This window comes from Emydura macquarii, unplaced genomic scaffold (assembly GCF_026122565.2).
Source record: "Emydura macquarii macquarii isolate MOO-44397 ecotype Brisbane River unplaced genomic scaffold, CSIRO-AGI_Emac_v2 contig_3477, whole genome shotgun sequence".
In the NCBI taxonomy this organism is placed as follows: domain Eukaryota; kingdom Metazoa; phylum Chordata; order Testudines; family Chelidae; genus Emydura; species Emydura macquarii.
In genome coordinates, this window is record NW_027133614.1 from 9,798,089 (window position 1) to 9,814,756 (window position 16,668).

The 16,668-nt window shown below is 39.0% G+C and overlaps 1 protein-coding gene across 4 annotated transcripts in view; it reads right to left on the minus strand.

Moving 5' to 3' along the window:
• KCNT2 (potassium sodium-activated channel subfamily T member 2) overlaps nt 1-16,668 on the minus strand; it is a 245,565-nt gene that overhangs the window by 98,222 nt on the left and 130,675 nt on the right. For all 4 annotated transcript variants that reach the window (XM_067535158.1, XM_067535157.1, XM_067535156.1 and 1 more), the window contains 2 exons: nt 10,982-11,118; nt 3,529-3,592 (listed from right to left, as the gene is read on the minus strand). In XM_067535158.1, coding sequence (XP_067391259.1) covers nt 3,529-3,592; nt 10,982-11,118 — 201 coding nt within the window. The remainder of the gene's footprint in view (nt 1-3,528; nt 3,593-10,981; nt 11,119-16,668) is intronic.

Consider the following 16,668-nt stretch of genomic DNA (forward strand, 5'->3'; position numbering starts at 1 on the left):
AGTAGCTTAGAGTTATCTTTCAGAAGCTATAGTAAGTGGAGGCTTTTTTATAGAAAACAAGACATTTTTATTAAAATGTGATACTTTTTTATTAAAGACAGATATTAATAAAAACTAGACCACATTAAATAAAAAAAATCTCATCCTAAATTTAAAAGACCGATAGATCTTTTACATAAAGAAAGAGGAAAACCTTTAAAAATTAAAATCCATATAAATTTAAACATCTGCAGAACATTTTGCTACCCTTGTTATTCCACTACATGCTGTAGCTCCTTTTTTAATGTTCTCCTTGTGGTGATCCTTGTAGAGAACTTAGTCACTAAGTTCCTTTCTGATACTCAGCTGCCTAATTTCTGTTCTCATATCCCCTCTACATACTTTATCCTTCGCTCTCCTGCTGTCCTTCCCTCCTGTCCTTCCACCAACCAATGTTGTTCTTTACCTTTCCTCCCTTATATGAACTGTGTGTGTGTGTTTGAGGGTGGGGGGAATGGAAAGGCTAAATTTGAGTGTATTTGAGGAGAAAAGGGAGAGAGACTCTATGGGCCATGCACTTCAAATAGACATTGACATCCATGCAAAACTGCTACCAAATAAGAATGGTAGTGACACTTTGCACAGTCACAAACATCTTCAAAAGGTGCAAGTCAGTATAGAATCAGGCCCACAATCTAAGATGGAAGAAAAATGTTGCTTCAAGTGAACATTGATCAAGAAAACTCTTTGAGGGGGCAGGCAGAATAAAGGCAAGAATCCCAGTAGGCGAGTTTCATAGTCAGAGTTGGTCAGCCCAATTTAAGGGCAGGAATTGAACTCAAGAGCAGGGCAATTCTACTGAAGGACTATCTCTGGGGGTGGGACTAAGCAATACACATAGTGAGTACTACCACCAAAAGGGGGAAGCGTTGGTATAAGCAGTGCCGCCACGACAAGGCCCTTCCCCATAGGCACTGGTTATAGGGGAGAAAGAGGCTTTAAAACAACATAAGCAATATGTATAACATTCAAGGTAACAAGAAAAGGGAGCACAATTAATGCCCTTTTGTCAGTGCTCAGTGTGAAGGGAGACACAACATCTGCCATTAACCACCGTGTTAGCTGTGATCTAGCCAGTGTTCCAACAAGGCATTTGGATCCCAGATAGTAAAAGTATTAGGAACATTCCTTTAACGGTATTTGTCTTTTTGAATGCTGGTTGCTCTTAATATATTTTGTAAATCAGTGTTAGCTATCTCTACTGGGGGTGGCATAGCTAGTGCTGTGAGCACGAAATGGAGATTGTCGTCCCAGGCCTGACCCTAACTTATTCTGCTTTTGGCATGTTGCTTTATCTCATTTCCTCATCTGCAACAAATAAGAATAATCTCTTACTTACACCTCACAATGCTTGTGAGGCTAAATTAGTTTATTAGCTTAACTCAGCCTCACAAGTTACCAGTTGCATTGATGTCGCCCAGGACACAGTGTCCCTATTGGCATAAAGTCTGCTTGGAGAGGTTCCAACACTCCAGGATGCATCTGCAACCCAAAAGTGGGCAGTGCTGGCTGGGGTGCATGTACGGCTAGAGGGCCAGTAGATGTGCTGATTCAGCATGTTCCCTCAGACAGCCTCCTTTGGAGTACTGAATATAGTCTAAAGCTGTCCTTTCCTGATATAAACTCTGGGGAAGATAAGACAAGCACTGCTTTTCATTCATCAAGGTGAATCTCTCCTGGAGTGTAGCTGCCTCTACTGTTGTAGAATGGTTCAATCTGCAATCTCCTGCACTAGCAGGGGTGAATCAAACCCTCTATTTGCAAAGTGGTTTGAAGATGAACAATTCCATAGAAATGTCAAGTATGATAAACTCTTGATGTTGTAGTTTAAATTATTCTGGATCTGGTGGGTAAATAATTGACATCTTGGTTACTAGTATGTTTTGGATGCTATCAATAGAAGGTACCATTAACAACTCAACAATTATGAATTTACTCAGGTACTTGTAGTAATGATAATCTCTTCCTGTACTTAGGACAGGAGACACCCTACCACCTCAGTTACTGCAGCATGGCAAATCCTGAGTTCCTGCTCTACTTGAAAAGTGCTGTTTGGTTGTCCTGCCCATTAACTTTTGCTGCTGTTTTCAAAATTTTGTGACTTACTATCATGACCCTTTTTGGTGGTATCAAATGTTTGATGATGACATCAGTTCTGGCAGTGTCTTGATCTGGCACCTAGATCCAGATTCTCACATTCTTGCTGAGGTCAATGCAGTCATGCCCACTTACACCAACTGAGAACCTGGTCCTCTGTTTTGCTTTGACATATTTTTACAGCATATTTAAATACCTTCTAAGGTGTCTTAGTGCAAATGAACAATTGCCAAGCTAAAATATGCGACTGAGGGAGCATATATTCCATTTCAGGGGATCGTGTTTTCTTCAGATTTGTGGGATTCTGGATCTATTTAAATTATCAGTCATCTCCCTTTGTGGACATGTAGTTCACATTACTGACAGTTGTTACCAGACAAATCATAATGAATGATTTATTCAAAGAATCCAGCCTCTTTTGTTTGTGAATTGACCACATTTCGTCACATTCAGTAGTTATTTACAATTAAACACAATAATTTCTATATATAAGTCTTAGTTTGGAGCTTGTTTGGAAGCAGTTCACAGTGAGTGTTTAATTTGAGAGTTGTTTTGAGTGGAAGCAAAAGTAATATGATATGTCTTTTTCCTGACTGGATGAATATAACTCTTAGACTTGGGTTTCTAGCTCAAACATTACAAATAGTCCCAATGACTTCAATACTATCTCCTGCATGACGAGAAACTACTCTTGTGAATTAAGATTTATTGATTTCAGCCTATGTAACTACAAAGAATCAGTAGATTTCAGATCTCTCACACTTTATATGTTTATACTCTAACACAAAACTGGAAAAAAGATTCACAGCAATGTATTTTGCACTGCATGAAAAATGAGTTTTATGTTGTGTACCAGGATTTTAAAACTCTCTAATTCTCTCAATGTACTTGTTAATAAAAACATGTATAAATCTGACCGTACCTTTTGTTTGTACAACTTTGCTTACTGAGGAAAGAGTAATTTATGTAAAACTGTATGAGAGATGTACTATTAAATCCTATGTTATAAACATGCAATCCTGTTCCCATTGAAGTCCATTGCCATAGACTTTAAAGAGGCCAGGATTTCACCCTATACATCTAAGATGTATTTGTAAATTGAAGAACTATAACATTATCCCTAGTTTCCTTAATCTCTGCCCCAAAGAGATTAGTCTTTTTGTTCCATGTTTGTGCAGCACCTAACAAAATGAGGTCTTGTGGGGCTCCAATGTCCTACGATAATACAAATAGTAATTTACAAAGAATAAGCCTCCCACAAGAATAAGCCCCCTCCAGTCCTCCAGTCAGATCCAGAAGGGTGGATATCTACTCCTGCATGGAGCTCCATAGTACTAATAACAGCATGAACAGCATACACAGGATTCTTAGAAGTATTTCTAAAGAACTTACAGCTGCCGTCCTGTCCACTTCACACCGGCTACTCAGAATGAAACAGGCCTCAGCATCATCCATCCTAAAAGCAAAAGGAGAAAGCAAAAACTATCTAATATTATATATTTATATTTAAGCCACCATGTTCTCTCTGACAGCAATCTAAGTGTACAGAAATCCTTGCTATGAATTTATATTTCTAACACTTAATGCTAGCTTTATCCCTAGAACTATATTGGACCAAAGTTCTAGATCATATTTTCTGAATGTCAGCTGTTCCCATGTTTGCCCACATAGTCCCTCTCGGTAACTATGGTTCTGGTCTTGTAATACAGCTTTCACTGATATCAATGGGAGTTGTACCTGAATAAAGGCTGCAGTATTGGACCCAAACTCAGTACTTTGTAAAATACCTTAGGGTACCAAGAGTACAAAAGGGGATGTGTGCAATCATTCAGAATGTTCATTGTCATGTCCCTTTAAACAACACTTTCATGTACATCAGGACGCCTTTCTGTACATAACTCAGTTTTCTACCTTAGGCATATTATGCCTATCAGTAAGAATGTCTGTGAAACATTCATGTTGTACTGATAGTACTTCTATAGTACATCTACTCCACTTATCTCAAAGCACTTTAAAGAGGAGTAAAATAATATCTCCATTTTAAAGATGGTAAAACTGAGGCACAGAGAGATTGTGATTTGCCTGTGGTCACACAATGAATCTATGGCAAAGCTGGGAAATTGAAAGCAAGTCTCATGACTTAGACCTTTAAATAGTTTTGAGAGGATAGAAATTTGGGCAAATTTTGCTTCATCTCATGTGCATCCCCATTAATATCCATGGGCTTCAACAAGTAAAACAGAGCAGAATTTGGCATGTGACATTTTTTTACAAATCTAGGGCTGGGATACTTACTCAGTCAAGCTTTGTTGTTGATAATTATATCATTGCAAAGCAAGACCCCAGTTCTACAAGCACTTATTCATGTGTTTTAATTTTACTAATACGAGTAGTCTCGTCATTTTCTTGGATTTTACAAAATTACATTACAGGATGCTTTCAGTAGCATTACTCGCATACACAAAGTTAAATATATGCATAAGTGTTTGCTGGTCTGGTCCCAAAAGTCATAATTTAAAATCCAGGAACATGCCTAAATATTGTCTGTTTACATATCTGTACAAGTTGTATAATAAACTTGTTACATTTCTGTGGATGGTAAATGGTTCTTCAGTGAGTGAGAATATATCAAATTAATTGAATTGTATTAGACTCTTTCCATTTCTCATTGCACTGCAGTTACATAATGGCATTATTTTTTTCCTAGTGCATCTTAAAATATGAAATGTGATAAGATCACGTTATTGCTGGTGAAATGTTAATCTAATGTCAATATCCAATTGTATTTGCTATTTAACACAGGATTGCTGTCCATTAAAGACTGCTGCTCAATGGACAAAATTCATCCTTGAGCCTACAGCCAGAACAAAATTTATGCCCCATTTCAAATCCCACTTAACTACTCAAAATAGGCATTCAGAGGGAACTGGTTGAATTATGTTTTATGAACAAATCTGACAACTTTCTCATTGTATTATATGAATGAACAATTTTCAGCCTATGGGCTGTTTGAGAACAATTCACTATTTGCTACTGGTTGTTCCTGGGATGGTCACTTAAGTCATAATAATGAATAGCAAAGCATGCATGAACCAGAGTATTTTCACTTCATTTATGCAAATATTCCTCAGACATTTTTGCAACTAAAAATTAATTGCAGAGAATGTTATTGAATTTACAAAGAGCAGCTGTGTAACTGAATAGCAGTGAAGACTATTGAGTGAAGATTTCTATAGTATTCAAGATGTTCTAATTCTAAGGTACATGAACACTAGATTTCATAGGCCAGTCACACATTGAAATTCCATGTTCAATACAGAGATGCTAGAATTATAGGCAGGGCTGGTGGCATTGTGTATTATTTTTTTTTTTGTCTAATACTTCCCATTCATTAAATCATGGAAGATTAGGGTTAGGAAGGACCTCAGAAGGTCATCTAGTCCAACCCCCTGCTCTAAACAGGTCCGACCCCAATTAAATCACCTCAGCCAGGGTTTTTTCAAGCTGGGCCTTAAAAACCTCAAAGGATGGAGATTCCACCACCTCCCTAGGTAACCCATTCCAGTGCTTTACAACCCTTGAAGTGAAAAACTTTTTCCTTATATCTGACCTAGACCTCTCCCACTGCAATTTGAGACCATTGCTGCTTCTTCTACCATCTGCCACCACTGAGAACAGCCTAGCTCAATCCTCTTTGAAACCCCTCCTTCTGGCAGTTGAAGGATGCTATCAAATCCCCTCTCACTCTTCTCTTCTGCAAACGAAATAAACCCAGTTCCCTCAGAAATCATGTGCCTCAGCCCCATAATCATTTTTATTGCCCTCTGCTGGATTCTCTCCACTTTGTCCACATCCTTTCTGTAGTGGGGGGCCCAAAACTGGACACAATACTCCAAATGTGGCCTCACCAGTGCCACATAGAGGGGAATAAACACTTCCCTCAATCTACTGGCAATGCTCCTATTAATGAAGCCCAATATGCCGTTAGCCTTCTTGGCAAGAAGGGCATGCTGGTGACTCATATCAAGCTTCTTGTCCCCTGTAACCCCCAGGTACTTTTCTTCAAAACTGCTGCCTAACCAGTCAGTCCCCAGTCTGTAGCAATGCATGGGATTCTTCACTTGTCCTTGTTGAACCTTATCAGATTTCTTTTGGCCCACTCCTCCAATTTGTCTGTATCCTATCCCAACCCTCCAGTGTATCCACCACTCCCCACAGCTTACTGTCATCTGTGAACTTGCTGAGGGTGCAATCCACCTCATCATCCAAATAATAATGAAGATGTTGAAGAAAACTTGCCTCAGGATCAACTCCTGGGGCACTTCATTTGATACCAGATGCCAACTCGACGTCAAGACGTTGATCACTACCTGTTGAACCCGATGATCTAGCCAGCTTTCTATTCACCTTATAGTCAATTCATCCAACCCACACTACTTTAACTCACTGGCAAAAATACAATGGGAGACTATCAAAAGCTTTTCTAAAATCAAGGTATATCACGTCCACCGCTTTCCCCACATCCACAGAGCCAGTCATCTCATTACAGAATGCAATCACCTTGGTCAGACATGATTTGAAGACCTCATTCTCAGTTGCTTACAACTTTGCAAAACATTAGCCGTTGGACTGAAATTTTCCAAACTATGTGCTCACAGGACTGCATTCCCTTCCAGAGCTTGAAATATAACCCAAGAGTCTCACCAGTTCTCTGGTGTCAGCAAATATTTGTGAAAGACAGTAGCAAAGTGTGTGTCTCCCCCTCTAGTGCTGGGTCTGTACAGAGGATGACAGCTTATTATTGCTATCAGTTACTACATTAATGCAAGTGGCAGAGTACTGTGTGATGGATATAAAGGTTCCAACCCTGCTGATGAACCATGTGTGTTAACATGATGGCACATGATGGAATTTCTGAATTCTGTTTGCCTTTTTAAAAACCTAGGAAATTACACACACAACAAAGTAAATAGAACATTTTATTAAAGTTGCAAAATCAAGCACTCAAAAGTTAGGTGATGCCAGAAGTAAGATTGCCTTAAATATAGTCTGTTGAGGACCACTGCACCAGCCAGAATGACCATTATTGATGGTATCACACCAGGCGTCATGTAGTGAAGTTCCCACATCTGGCTTACTCTTGTGAATCGATGAATTTCTGGAGCAGCCACATGAGTGCCCCAGGTAAGATTAGGTTGTGCATCTCTTTGGCATCAATGCACAATCTGAGAGTATGGTGTGCTGGGTTGTTTTTGTCCATCCTGGTAACATGGCTGCAGAGCAAACAATGCTGTTTTTGAATATTATGAGTGTTTTGAAGGGAGACCATATCTCTGCCTATCCAACATTGATTTGTCCCTCTGTGCCTATGCATTATATTACAGTAAAATTACACTTTTTCCACACAACCCCTGCCTTTCTCAGTGCACAGGATGGACCTGCTCTGGGGATGAATCGGGTTTTGTAGTGAAGGAGTCTGTCTGTCTACGAGCCTGCCTCATTGTTGCTGAACGTGTAAGTTGTGTACTGAATGAGGCAAGGAATTGCAGAAAGAAAAAGGAAGGTCTCAAAGTTAACACAGTTGAATGCTATCCTGCAGATACTGGGTACTGATTTGCAGAAGTGCTGAACACTCATAACTGCAACAGCAATGGGGGAGCCATGCTTGAATATTTAAAATTCTATATAATTCTAAGAACTCTGAAAAATCAGGTTCAAGGAATCTTAAATTGGACACCCAAAATTACTGGCTACTTTTGACCTTTAATTTTTCTGATCCTCACCTCCCCACTTGTAAAATTGGAATACCACCATCCCCTCACATCACATAGGTTTTGTGAAGATAGATGAATGCTTGTGAAGCACTCAGATAATATAATGATGAGCACCATAGAAAAGTCCAGGAAGAAATAAATAATATTGTCTTAAGAGCAGGGTTTGCTTTTCAGTAAATAAGACATGGGGCCATGCATTGAACATTGATGATAAAACAAAATATTGCGTAACTGCTCATTAATTGACCACCATCCATTCTGTGCACTGAATGAGACAGGTGTCCCATGGAAATAATGGTATGTGATCATGTAATTAAAGACTGTATCATAATGCATGTGCAGAAGGAGACTGGATTAAGGTTACACAGCAACCTTAATTTTGGTGTTACCCTGTGTGAGATAGTGAGGGCAGAGGGCAGTAGGAGAGTGCAGGAAGGGAGGTATGTGAGCCCAAGAATGCTCAGGGCTCTGTTCCCTGCAGATTTAATTTTGGTGTTACCCTGATATTTGAATTCTTGACTTTGTAACCTTAATTTCTTTTAACATAGTTGGTGTGTAATATGTATATAAATTGGTAGACAACCAGATTTTTTTAGTAGTAACCAAACAGCTACCTAATATTTTATATACTGGAGAAATTTACCAACTGTCTGTTATTTTTTCAGTACATTTTATTTTTAATAAAAAGAACTTAAATGTAGGAAACTCTTAGTTATTGGGTTATATTTCATAGTAAATGTTCTATTAAGCTCCCACCATGCTTCTTCCCTTAGGCCATGTTAAATTTTTCTTTGATGGGTACATTCAATTACATGTTCTGCAGGAAAAAGTACAGTTCTACAGTTGACTGGCTTCAAGTTATTATGGATAACTGCATATGATTATCCTTAGAGAACAGCATTTTGATTCTTTTTCACCTCCTAAGGTGTAGAACAAATACCAACTAAATTTCACTATAGAATCTTTTATCAAGTTCAGTGGGAAAGCAAAAAATGGCAACTTTTAGATCTTTTTTGGCACAATCGTCTCTCTGAACAAACCTTTTATTTTTCTTCTTTTAAACATATCCAAGATTAGCTCTCTATCAGAAATAGAAATTTGAGAAGATATTCATCTCAAGACTCCGAACAAATTTGATACCAGTCCTATAATAATCCATTAAATTCAGATCAAGTTTAAACTTAAAATAAAAAAGGTTTTGTCTCTCGGACGGTACTACCAATCAGTTTAGAAATGCCTACCTAGGTTAGGTATAATAATGCATGAACATTCTATAAATGGGAAGGAATGGAGATGGGATGCAACAAATAATGAATATGCAGTGACCTATACTATGTGTCTTGATGTTTCCACAATTTTTGTCTGATTCATGTGTGTGTCAGTTAACCCTTCCTGGAGGGAAAGACTAGGTTTATAGGCCTTGCTATAGACATTGGTTGTAAGGAAGATCTTGAATGAGAAGAGCATGGAGGCAGAGTGGACTTGTGTAACAGAGTACACCTTCCACTCCCTATCTTCCTCCAAGTGCTCATAGAGACCACTTGGAGAATCTCTCTTTGTAAACACCACCTGTGGTGTTTACAGTGTTTCCCTGCCACCTTAACAACATTGTGAAGCACCTCATAAATAACAGCAGCTGCTTAGGCCACAGATAGGAGAAGAAGATCTCTCCGTCTCGTGGGACTAACTCTGAGAACCTGCTTCTCTAGCTCTCTTGCCATCTCTCCCCTGTGGCACTTCCTTCCTATGCCTTTTCTACTTTCTGAGCTGATGGAATAATTAGCCTTGTAGCTCTCTCCAGCCCATTCCCAGTCTATCAGTTAGGCACAGCTATCATTATCAAGTTTACTCCCATGCAACTAATTGGTGATACAGTGATCAGAATGCTGGAACAGTTACTATTGCTCAGAACTTTGTCACAACAAGTTAAAGCAAGTTGCTCACAGTGTAAAGGTTGCATGGAATGAGGTGAATGGATGCAGGATGTGAAGGGGAATATTTGTTTTTGCTTCCTTTCTTTTTACCTCAGTTGGTCCAGAGAATCACCACAGAATCTTACCATCATCAGGAAAATTCTAAAACCACTTATCAGCTTTCCAATATCCAATGTTTATCTTTACAAATATGATGGGGTATAGGAACACCACACAAAACAAAAAAAGGTTTCATTTCAACACAGAGAATTAATACAGATGGCTGAAGAACTCTGGAGGGATTGTGCTGCTCTTTATTTCTGTTAGTTTAGATTTTTTTCCTTCAAGTTAGGAACTGGGAGCAGGCGCTTGATCCCACAGTAGAACCCAGCCAAGAATGCGAGTCCCCTGAGGAGAACCCAGCCAAGAATGCGAGTCCCCTGAGGAGAACGTGGGCAGACATACACAGTAATCCAGGGAAAAAGCAAGAGTTCTGACAAGACAGAACTTAACCACTTGCTTCAGTATCCCTGGACTGGAATCCAAGGTAGAGTGAGGGACAGGATTACCCTACAGCCTCGCTGACCCGAGATACAAAGACCAGAAGCATTACTGGGCCTGTACTTGAGCAACTGACCTGAGCCAAGTGCAAGGCACTACTGAGTTTAAACTCTGGTTTATCCCAAAAGGAGTGAGACTACATGTGTCCTGGGCAGAAGGTTAAATCCAAAATTAAGGGTACCACCCGAATACCAAGATGACTGGTTGGCAAGACTATGGAGAGAGCAAACCCTGCAATGGCAGTCTTCGCCACAAGATAGTGCATCGGCTGGTGAATCATTTTGCCATGAGAAGAAATTGTTTTGATTTACTTCTGAATTGTTTTTAATGCTTCTTTTAAAATTGAGACAAAAGGACCAAATGACGAAAAACCACTTTTTTTCGTCCAGAAAAGTAATTAGATTACAAGTATTTGGCATTAGAAAAAAAAAAACAGCTAGTATGAAATCTGTGTTATGCAAAATATTTACTCATGTTACTCTTCTATCCACACAGTTGTCTTATAATCTGGCTCAGAATGTTATTTAAACCTTATTTAAGAAGCATGAGTTGAAACAAATAAAAGACCAATACAAATATTAGTCAGTTTTTGCCTACTTAGCTCGCAGCAGGTCCTGATCTTTCAGTGCTGAACCTTGCAGATAAATAACTCTTTGAGACCACATAGGAATTTGCAACACCCTTCGCACTTGAGCATCCATCTCAGTAGGACACAAAATAACCACGTAATAGTCCTGTAAAAATATAAAGGAAAGTAGAAAAGACACGGATTATTCACTGTGGCCTTCTGTTGTCACTGAAGTACTGGTTAATAGAGAAGCTGGAAGTGAAAAAGTGTCTGATAACTTTTTTTAAAATGGTTTCTTGGACAAAAATTATTTGAACATTGCACATGTTTCAGATATTATGATTCTGTAATAGAAAATGGAGCTTTACAAGTGGCCATATTTTTTATAAACAATTCAGATCCCATCCTGTTTAGAATGGGTAAATTTATTAGTGTGGCCATGATGGAAACAAGAAAATATTACGGTTGTTTCCCCAGTTTAAGGGCCAAATCCAGTCTCCTTTTTCAATAGGGGTCTGATGTGACCATGTGCTGGAATGAAGAGGAGCAGGAGTTATGGATGTGTCTTCCCTTCACCAAGTAAACTGTGCATGAAGGCTAGGGATTCAGATCCAGCACTGTACAGATCCTTTGCTATCCACACACTTCGTATGTGGGATTGCATAAGTGTACTTTGTAGGACACTTCCATCACTGGGATGAAGCAATATCTCAGGTCTGTGATAGGAGGATTTTGCTCCCCTTCTCCCCAGTTTACCTTCTCAGCACCTGGCCCATTACTCAGGCCAGGTACTAAAATTTGAGAGAGAGAATTAAATATATACTATACACACAGTTATGAATTGAACATGGCTCTTCCACATCCCAGGTGAGTGCTGTAGCCACTGGGCTAAAAGTAATAAATTGGGCAACCTCCTTTGGTCCTACTACTAACAGATTTAGAATGGGACCTGTTCCGCTCAGTGGCCTTTGAGTACGTCTACCATGATCTGGCCCCGTCATGACTTAGGCGGCTGAATGCCTATCTTCCCCCAAGGTTATGGATGGCTCTGAGGCTTAAGTGGGAGATAAGCATCCAAGCACCTACAAGAAGGCAGCAGTGTACATTCTCAGAAACAGAAACTTAGGTGAAGAGGGAACTTTTACTCTTAAAACTTAGGTGATGAGTGAGTTTAGGGAGCCTTGTGAATCACAATGGAGCCTAAAACTGGGTCTTACTTGCCTAAAATTGGATCTTGGGTGATGAAGTCTGGATAAAAGTACCTAAGAACCAGGGATGGATTTAGCGGAAGATGACCCAGGCGACTGCCTGGCTTTGGGGGTGCTGGACTCAGGGTGTTGTTTTTGTTGTTAGTGATAAAAAGGAAAATAGAATGTTTGAAGTAAAATGTTTATTTCAGGTATTCCGCATGTGGATTAATTTTTCACTAATCTCCTAGAATGCTCTTGACCTTTGTAGTATCTTGTGGAACCTTCCAGATTTTCTGAAAGTTTACCAAACGGAGTGGGGAGTGCCAAAGATGTTCCTCACCTAGGGCACCATTTGGTCTAGGGACGGCCCTGCTAAGAATGTTTGTGGATCTGGGCCTACATGTGGAAAACATGTGTTTGGTTATCCTCCTCTGTGCTGTTGAGGAAGACAAAAGTTTCTGGGAAGGAGAACATCAAGCTAGAGCAGAGGGAAATGATCCCATAATTGGAATCCTCTTTCCAGATGACTTCATGGTATTCTCTCACTCTGAGAATATATTTCTAGGTGAGGGGATCCCTGTTATTGGGCAGAGACAGGTAATATTAATGTGGGATTTGATTATCAGAAATATAGATAGTTGGGTTTGTGATGACCGGGAGAACCACATGATGAATTGCCTGCTGGCTACAAAGGTTACAGACCTCTCAAGACTTGTAGATAGATTTGTGTGGTGCTGGGGAGGAGCTGGTGGTCATGGTATGTATAGGTTCCAATGACATAGAGAAAGGTAGCAGAGAGGTCCTGGAGGCCAATTTTAGGTTGCTAGGTAAAAGATGTTGAAGTCCAGGACTTCCATGGTATCTCTAAAATGCTTCCAGTTCCCTGCCCAGGGCCTCTTAGACAGGCAGAACTGTAGGGTCTCAGTACATGAATGAGATGAATATGTGTGGAGGAGGGAGTTAGGTTTATTAGGAGCTGGGGAATCTATTGGGAAAGAAGAAGCCTGTACCGGAAGGATGGGCTCCACCTAAACCAAAATGAAACCAGATTGCTGTCATGTAAAATTAAAAGGTCGTAGAGGAGTTTTTAAACTCAGGGCAGGGGTAGGAGGGGATAGACAGAAAAGTACAGAGGAGCACACAGTTTGGACACACACATCCCTGAAGAAGGATTCATTAATGGTAATACTCCATTTCCTAGTAAAGAGGAGAGGATAGAGGTTGATCAAGTACAGGTAGGAACTGTAGAAACAGTTTAAAAAAAAAAAAAAAAAGAGTCCCAGTCAGTTACATTACATGAAGGCAAACCACTAAATATTGACAAATTTTATAAGTGCTTGAATACAAATGCTAGAAGTCTAAACACTAAGCTGGATAAACTTGACTGCCTGGTGTTAAATGATTATATTGATATAATGTGTATCACAGAAACTTTGTGGAACGGTGATAATGAATGGAACACCTGGGTACAAAATACATAGGAATGATGGAATATGATGCACTGGTGGGGTGTGACACTTGTGAAAGAAAGTATAAAGTCAAATATAGTAAAAGTCTTAAATGAATCAAACAGTGCCATAAAATCCCTATGGATAGAAATTCTGTGCTTTAATAATAAGAGGATAGCAGTAGGAATATACTATCGACCACCTGACTAGGGTAGTGATGGTGATTGTTAAATGCTCTGGGAAATTAGAGAGGCAGAAAATGTAATAATCAGGGATTTCAACTATCTCCATATTGAATTAGGGACATGTCACCTCACAACAGGATGCAGAGATAAAATTTCTAGACACTATTAATGACTGCTTCTTGGAGTAATTCGTCCTGGAACCCACAAGAGAGAAGAAATTCTTGATTTAGTCCTAAGAGGTGTCCAGGATCTGGTTCAAGAGTGAAATATAAATGAAACTCTCAGTAATAGCAACCATAATGTAATTAAAATTAACATCCTTGTAGGAGGAGAAATACCAAAGAAACCCACCACAGTAGCATTCAACTTCAAAAAGGGGAAGTACACAAAAAATGAGGAGGCTAGTTAAACAGAAATTAAAGGAAAAGTCACAAGAGTGAAATGCCTGCAAGATGCACAGATTTTTTTAAAACACCGTGATAAGAGGATCAAACTATATGTATACCCCAATTTTTTTTTTAAAAAAAAAAGTCACCATGGCTAAACAGAGAAAAAGAGATGGTTAGAGATAAAAGGACATCCTTTAAAAATTGGAAGCCAAACCCTACTAATGAAAATAGAAAGGAGCATGGATTCTGACAAGTGAAATGTAAAAGTATAATTAGGCAGGGCCAAAAGGAATTTGAAGAGCAACTAGCAAAAAACACAAAAATGAACCGCAACAATTTTTTGTAGTACATCAGAAGCAGGAAGCCTACCAAACAATCACTGGGGCTAATGAATGATTCAGATGTTAAACAAGCATTCAAGGAAGACAAGGCCTTTGCAGAGAAGGTAAATGAATTCTTTTCATTGGTCTTCACTGCAGATGATGTGGAGGACATTTCCACACCTGATCCATTCTTTTTAGATGACATAACCCAGGAACTGACCCAGATTGAGGTCTCAATAGAGAAGTTTTGAAAATAAATTGATAAATTAAACAGCAATAGGACACCAGGACCAGATGGTATTCATCCACAAGTTCTGATGGAACTCGTATGAAATTCGTGGAACTACTAACTGTGGTATGTAACCTATCACTTAAATCAGCTTATGTACCATATGACTGGTGGATAACTAACATGAAGCCAATTTTTAAAAAAAAGATCAAGAAGTAATCTTGGCAATTACAGGCTTGTAAGCCTAACTTCAGTAATAGCCCAATTGGTTGAAACTATAGTAAAGAACAGAATTATCAGACACAGATGAACGTGATTTGTTGGGGGAAGAGTTAACATAGCTTTTGTAAATGGTGAAGCATAATGTCCCATCTATTAGAATTCTTGGAGAGATCACAAGCATGTGGTCAATGATGATCTAGTGGATATAGTGTACTTGGACTTTCAGAAAGCCTATGACTAGGCACCAAAGGCTCTTAAACAAAGTAATCAGCCAGGCAAGTTCTTTCATGCATCAGTAACTAGTTAAAACACAGGTAACAAAACGTAGAAATAAATGGTCATTTTTCCAGTGCAGAGAGGTTAATAGCAAAGTCCCCCAAGGATCTATAGGGAGGCCTGTGCTGTTCAACAAATTAATAAATGATCTGGAAAAAGGGGCAAACAGTGAGGTGGCAAATTTTGCAGATGATACAAAATTACTCAAGATAGTTAAGTCCAAGGCTGACTGTGAAGAGTCACAAAGGGATCTCGCAAAATTGGGCAAGTGAGCAAGAAAATGGTAGATGCATTTCAAGGTTGGTAAGTGCAAAGTAATGCACATTGGAAAACATAATCCCAACTATACAAACACAATAATTGGGTCTAAATTAGCTGTTACCACTGAAGAGAGAGATTGGAATCATTGTGGACAGTTCTCTGAAAACATCTGCTCAATGTGCAGCAGCAATCAAAGAAGCTAACAGAATGTTAGGAAGCATTAGGAAAAGGATAGAAAATAAAACAGTAAATATTATAATGCCATTATAAATATAGTAAGCCCCCACCTTGAATATTGTGTGCAATTCTGGTTGTCCCATCTCAAAGAACATATTAGAATTGGAAAAGATACAGAGAAGGGAAACAAAAATGATTAGGGACATGCAACAGCTGCTATAAAAAGACTGGGACTATTTAGCTTGGAAAAGAAACAACTCAAGGGAGATGTAATAGAGGTACATAAAATGACGAATGGTGTGGAGAAAATAAATAGGTGCTGTTTAACCCTTTACATAACACATGAACCAGATGTCACCCAATGAAATTAATAGGCAGCATGTTTAAATCAAACATAAGAAAGTATTTCACACAATGCACAATCAACCCATGGAACTCATTGCCAGGGTATGTTGTGAAGGCCAAAAGTATAACATGGAGGATAAATCCATCAATAGCTATTAGCCAAGATGGTCTGGGATGCAACCCCATGATCTGGGTGTCCCTAAACCTCTCGCTGCTATTGAGACTGGATGACGGGGGATGGATTACTTGATAAATTGCCCTATTCTGTTCACTCCTTCTGAAGCATCTGGCACCAACGACTGTCAGAAGACATGATATTGGGCTAGACAGATTATTGGTCTGACCCAGTATGGCTGTTCTTAATTAGCCTGTGAGTTAAGGTCACAGTTTGGATTTTGGTTTTTTTCGTACTGTCATTGTTGAATGGTGCTGTTATCAAGCTATTAATTTAAAAGGTTACATTTTATTTTACTCATTAATTAATGATGTACAGTGCCATATGTGCTTCAGCAAATGGTATCAATATATTTAAGTAAATAGACATAGTCCACACGGAAGCCCAGAAATGTTTTTTTTTAACACTTAGTCATAATAGAACCAAAATTCCATTACATTTCACCCAACAATGATTGTGAAGATTTAGAGAGGTAATATTTATTTAGAGGGAATAT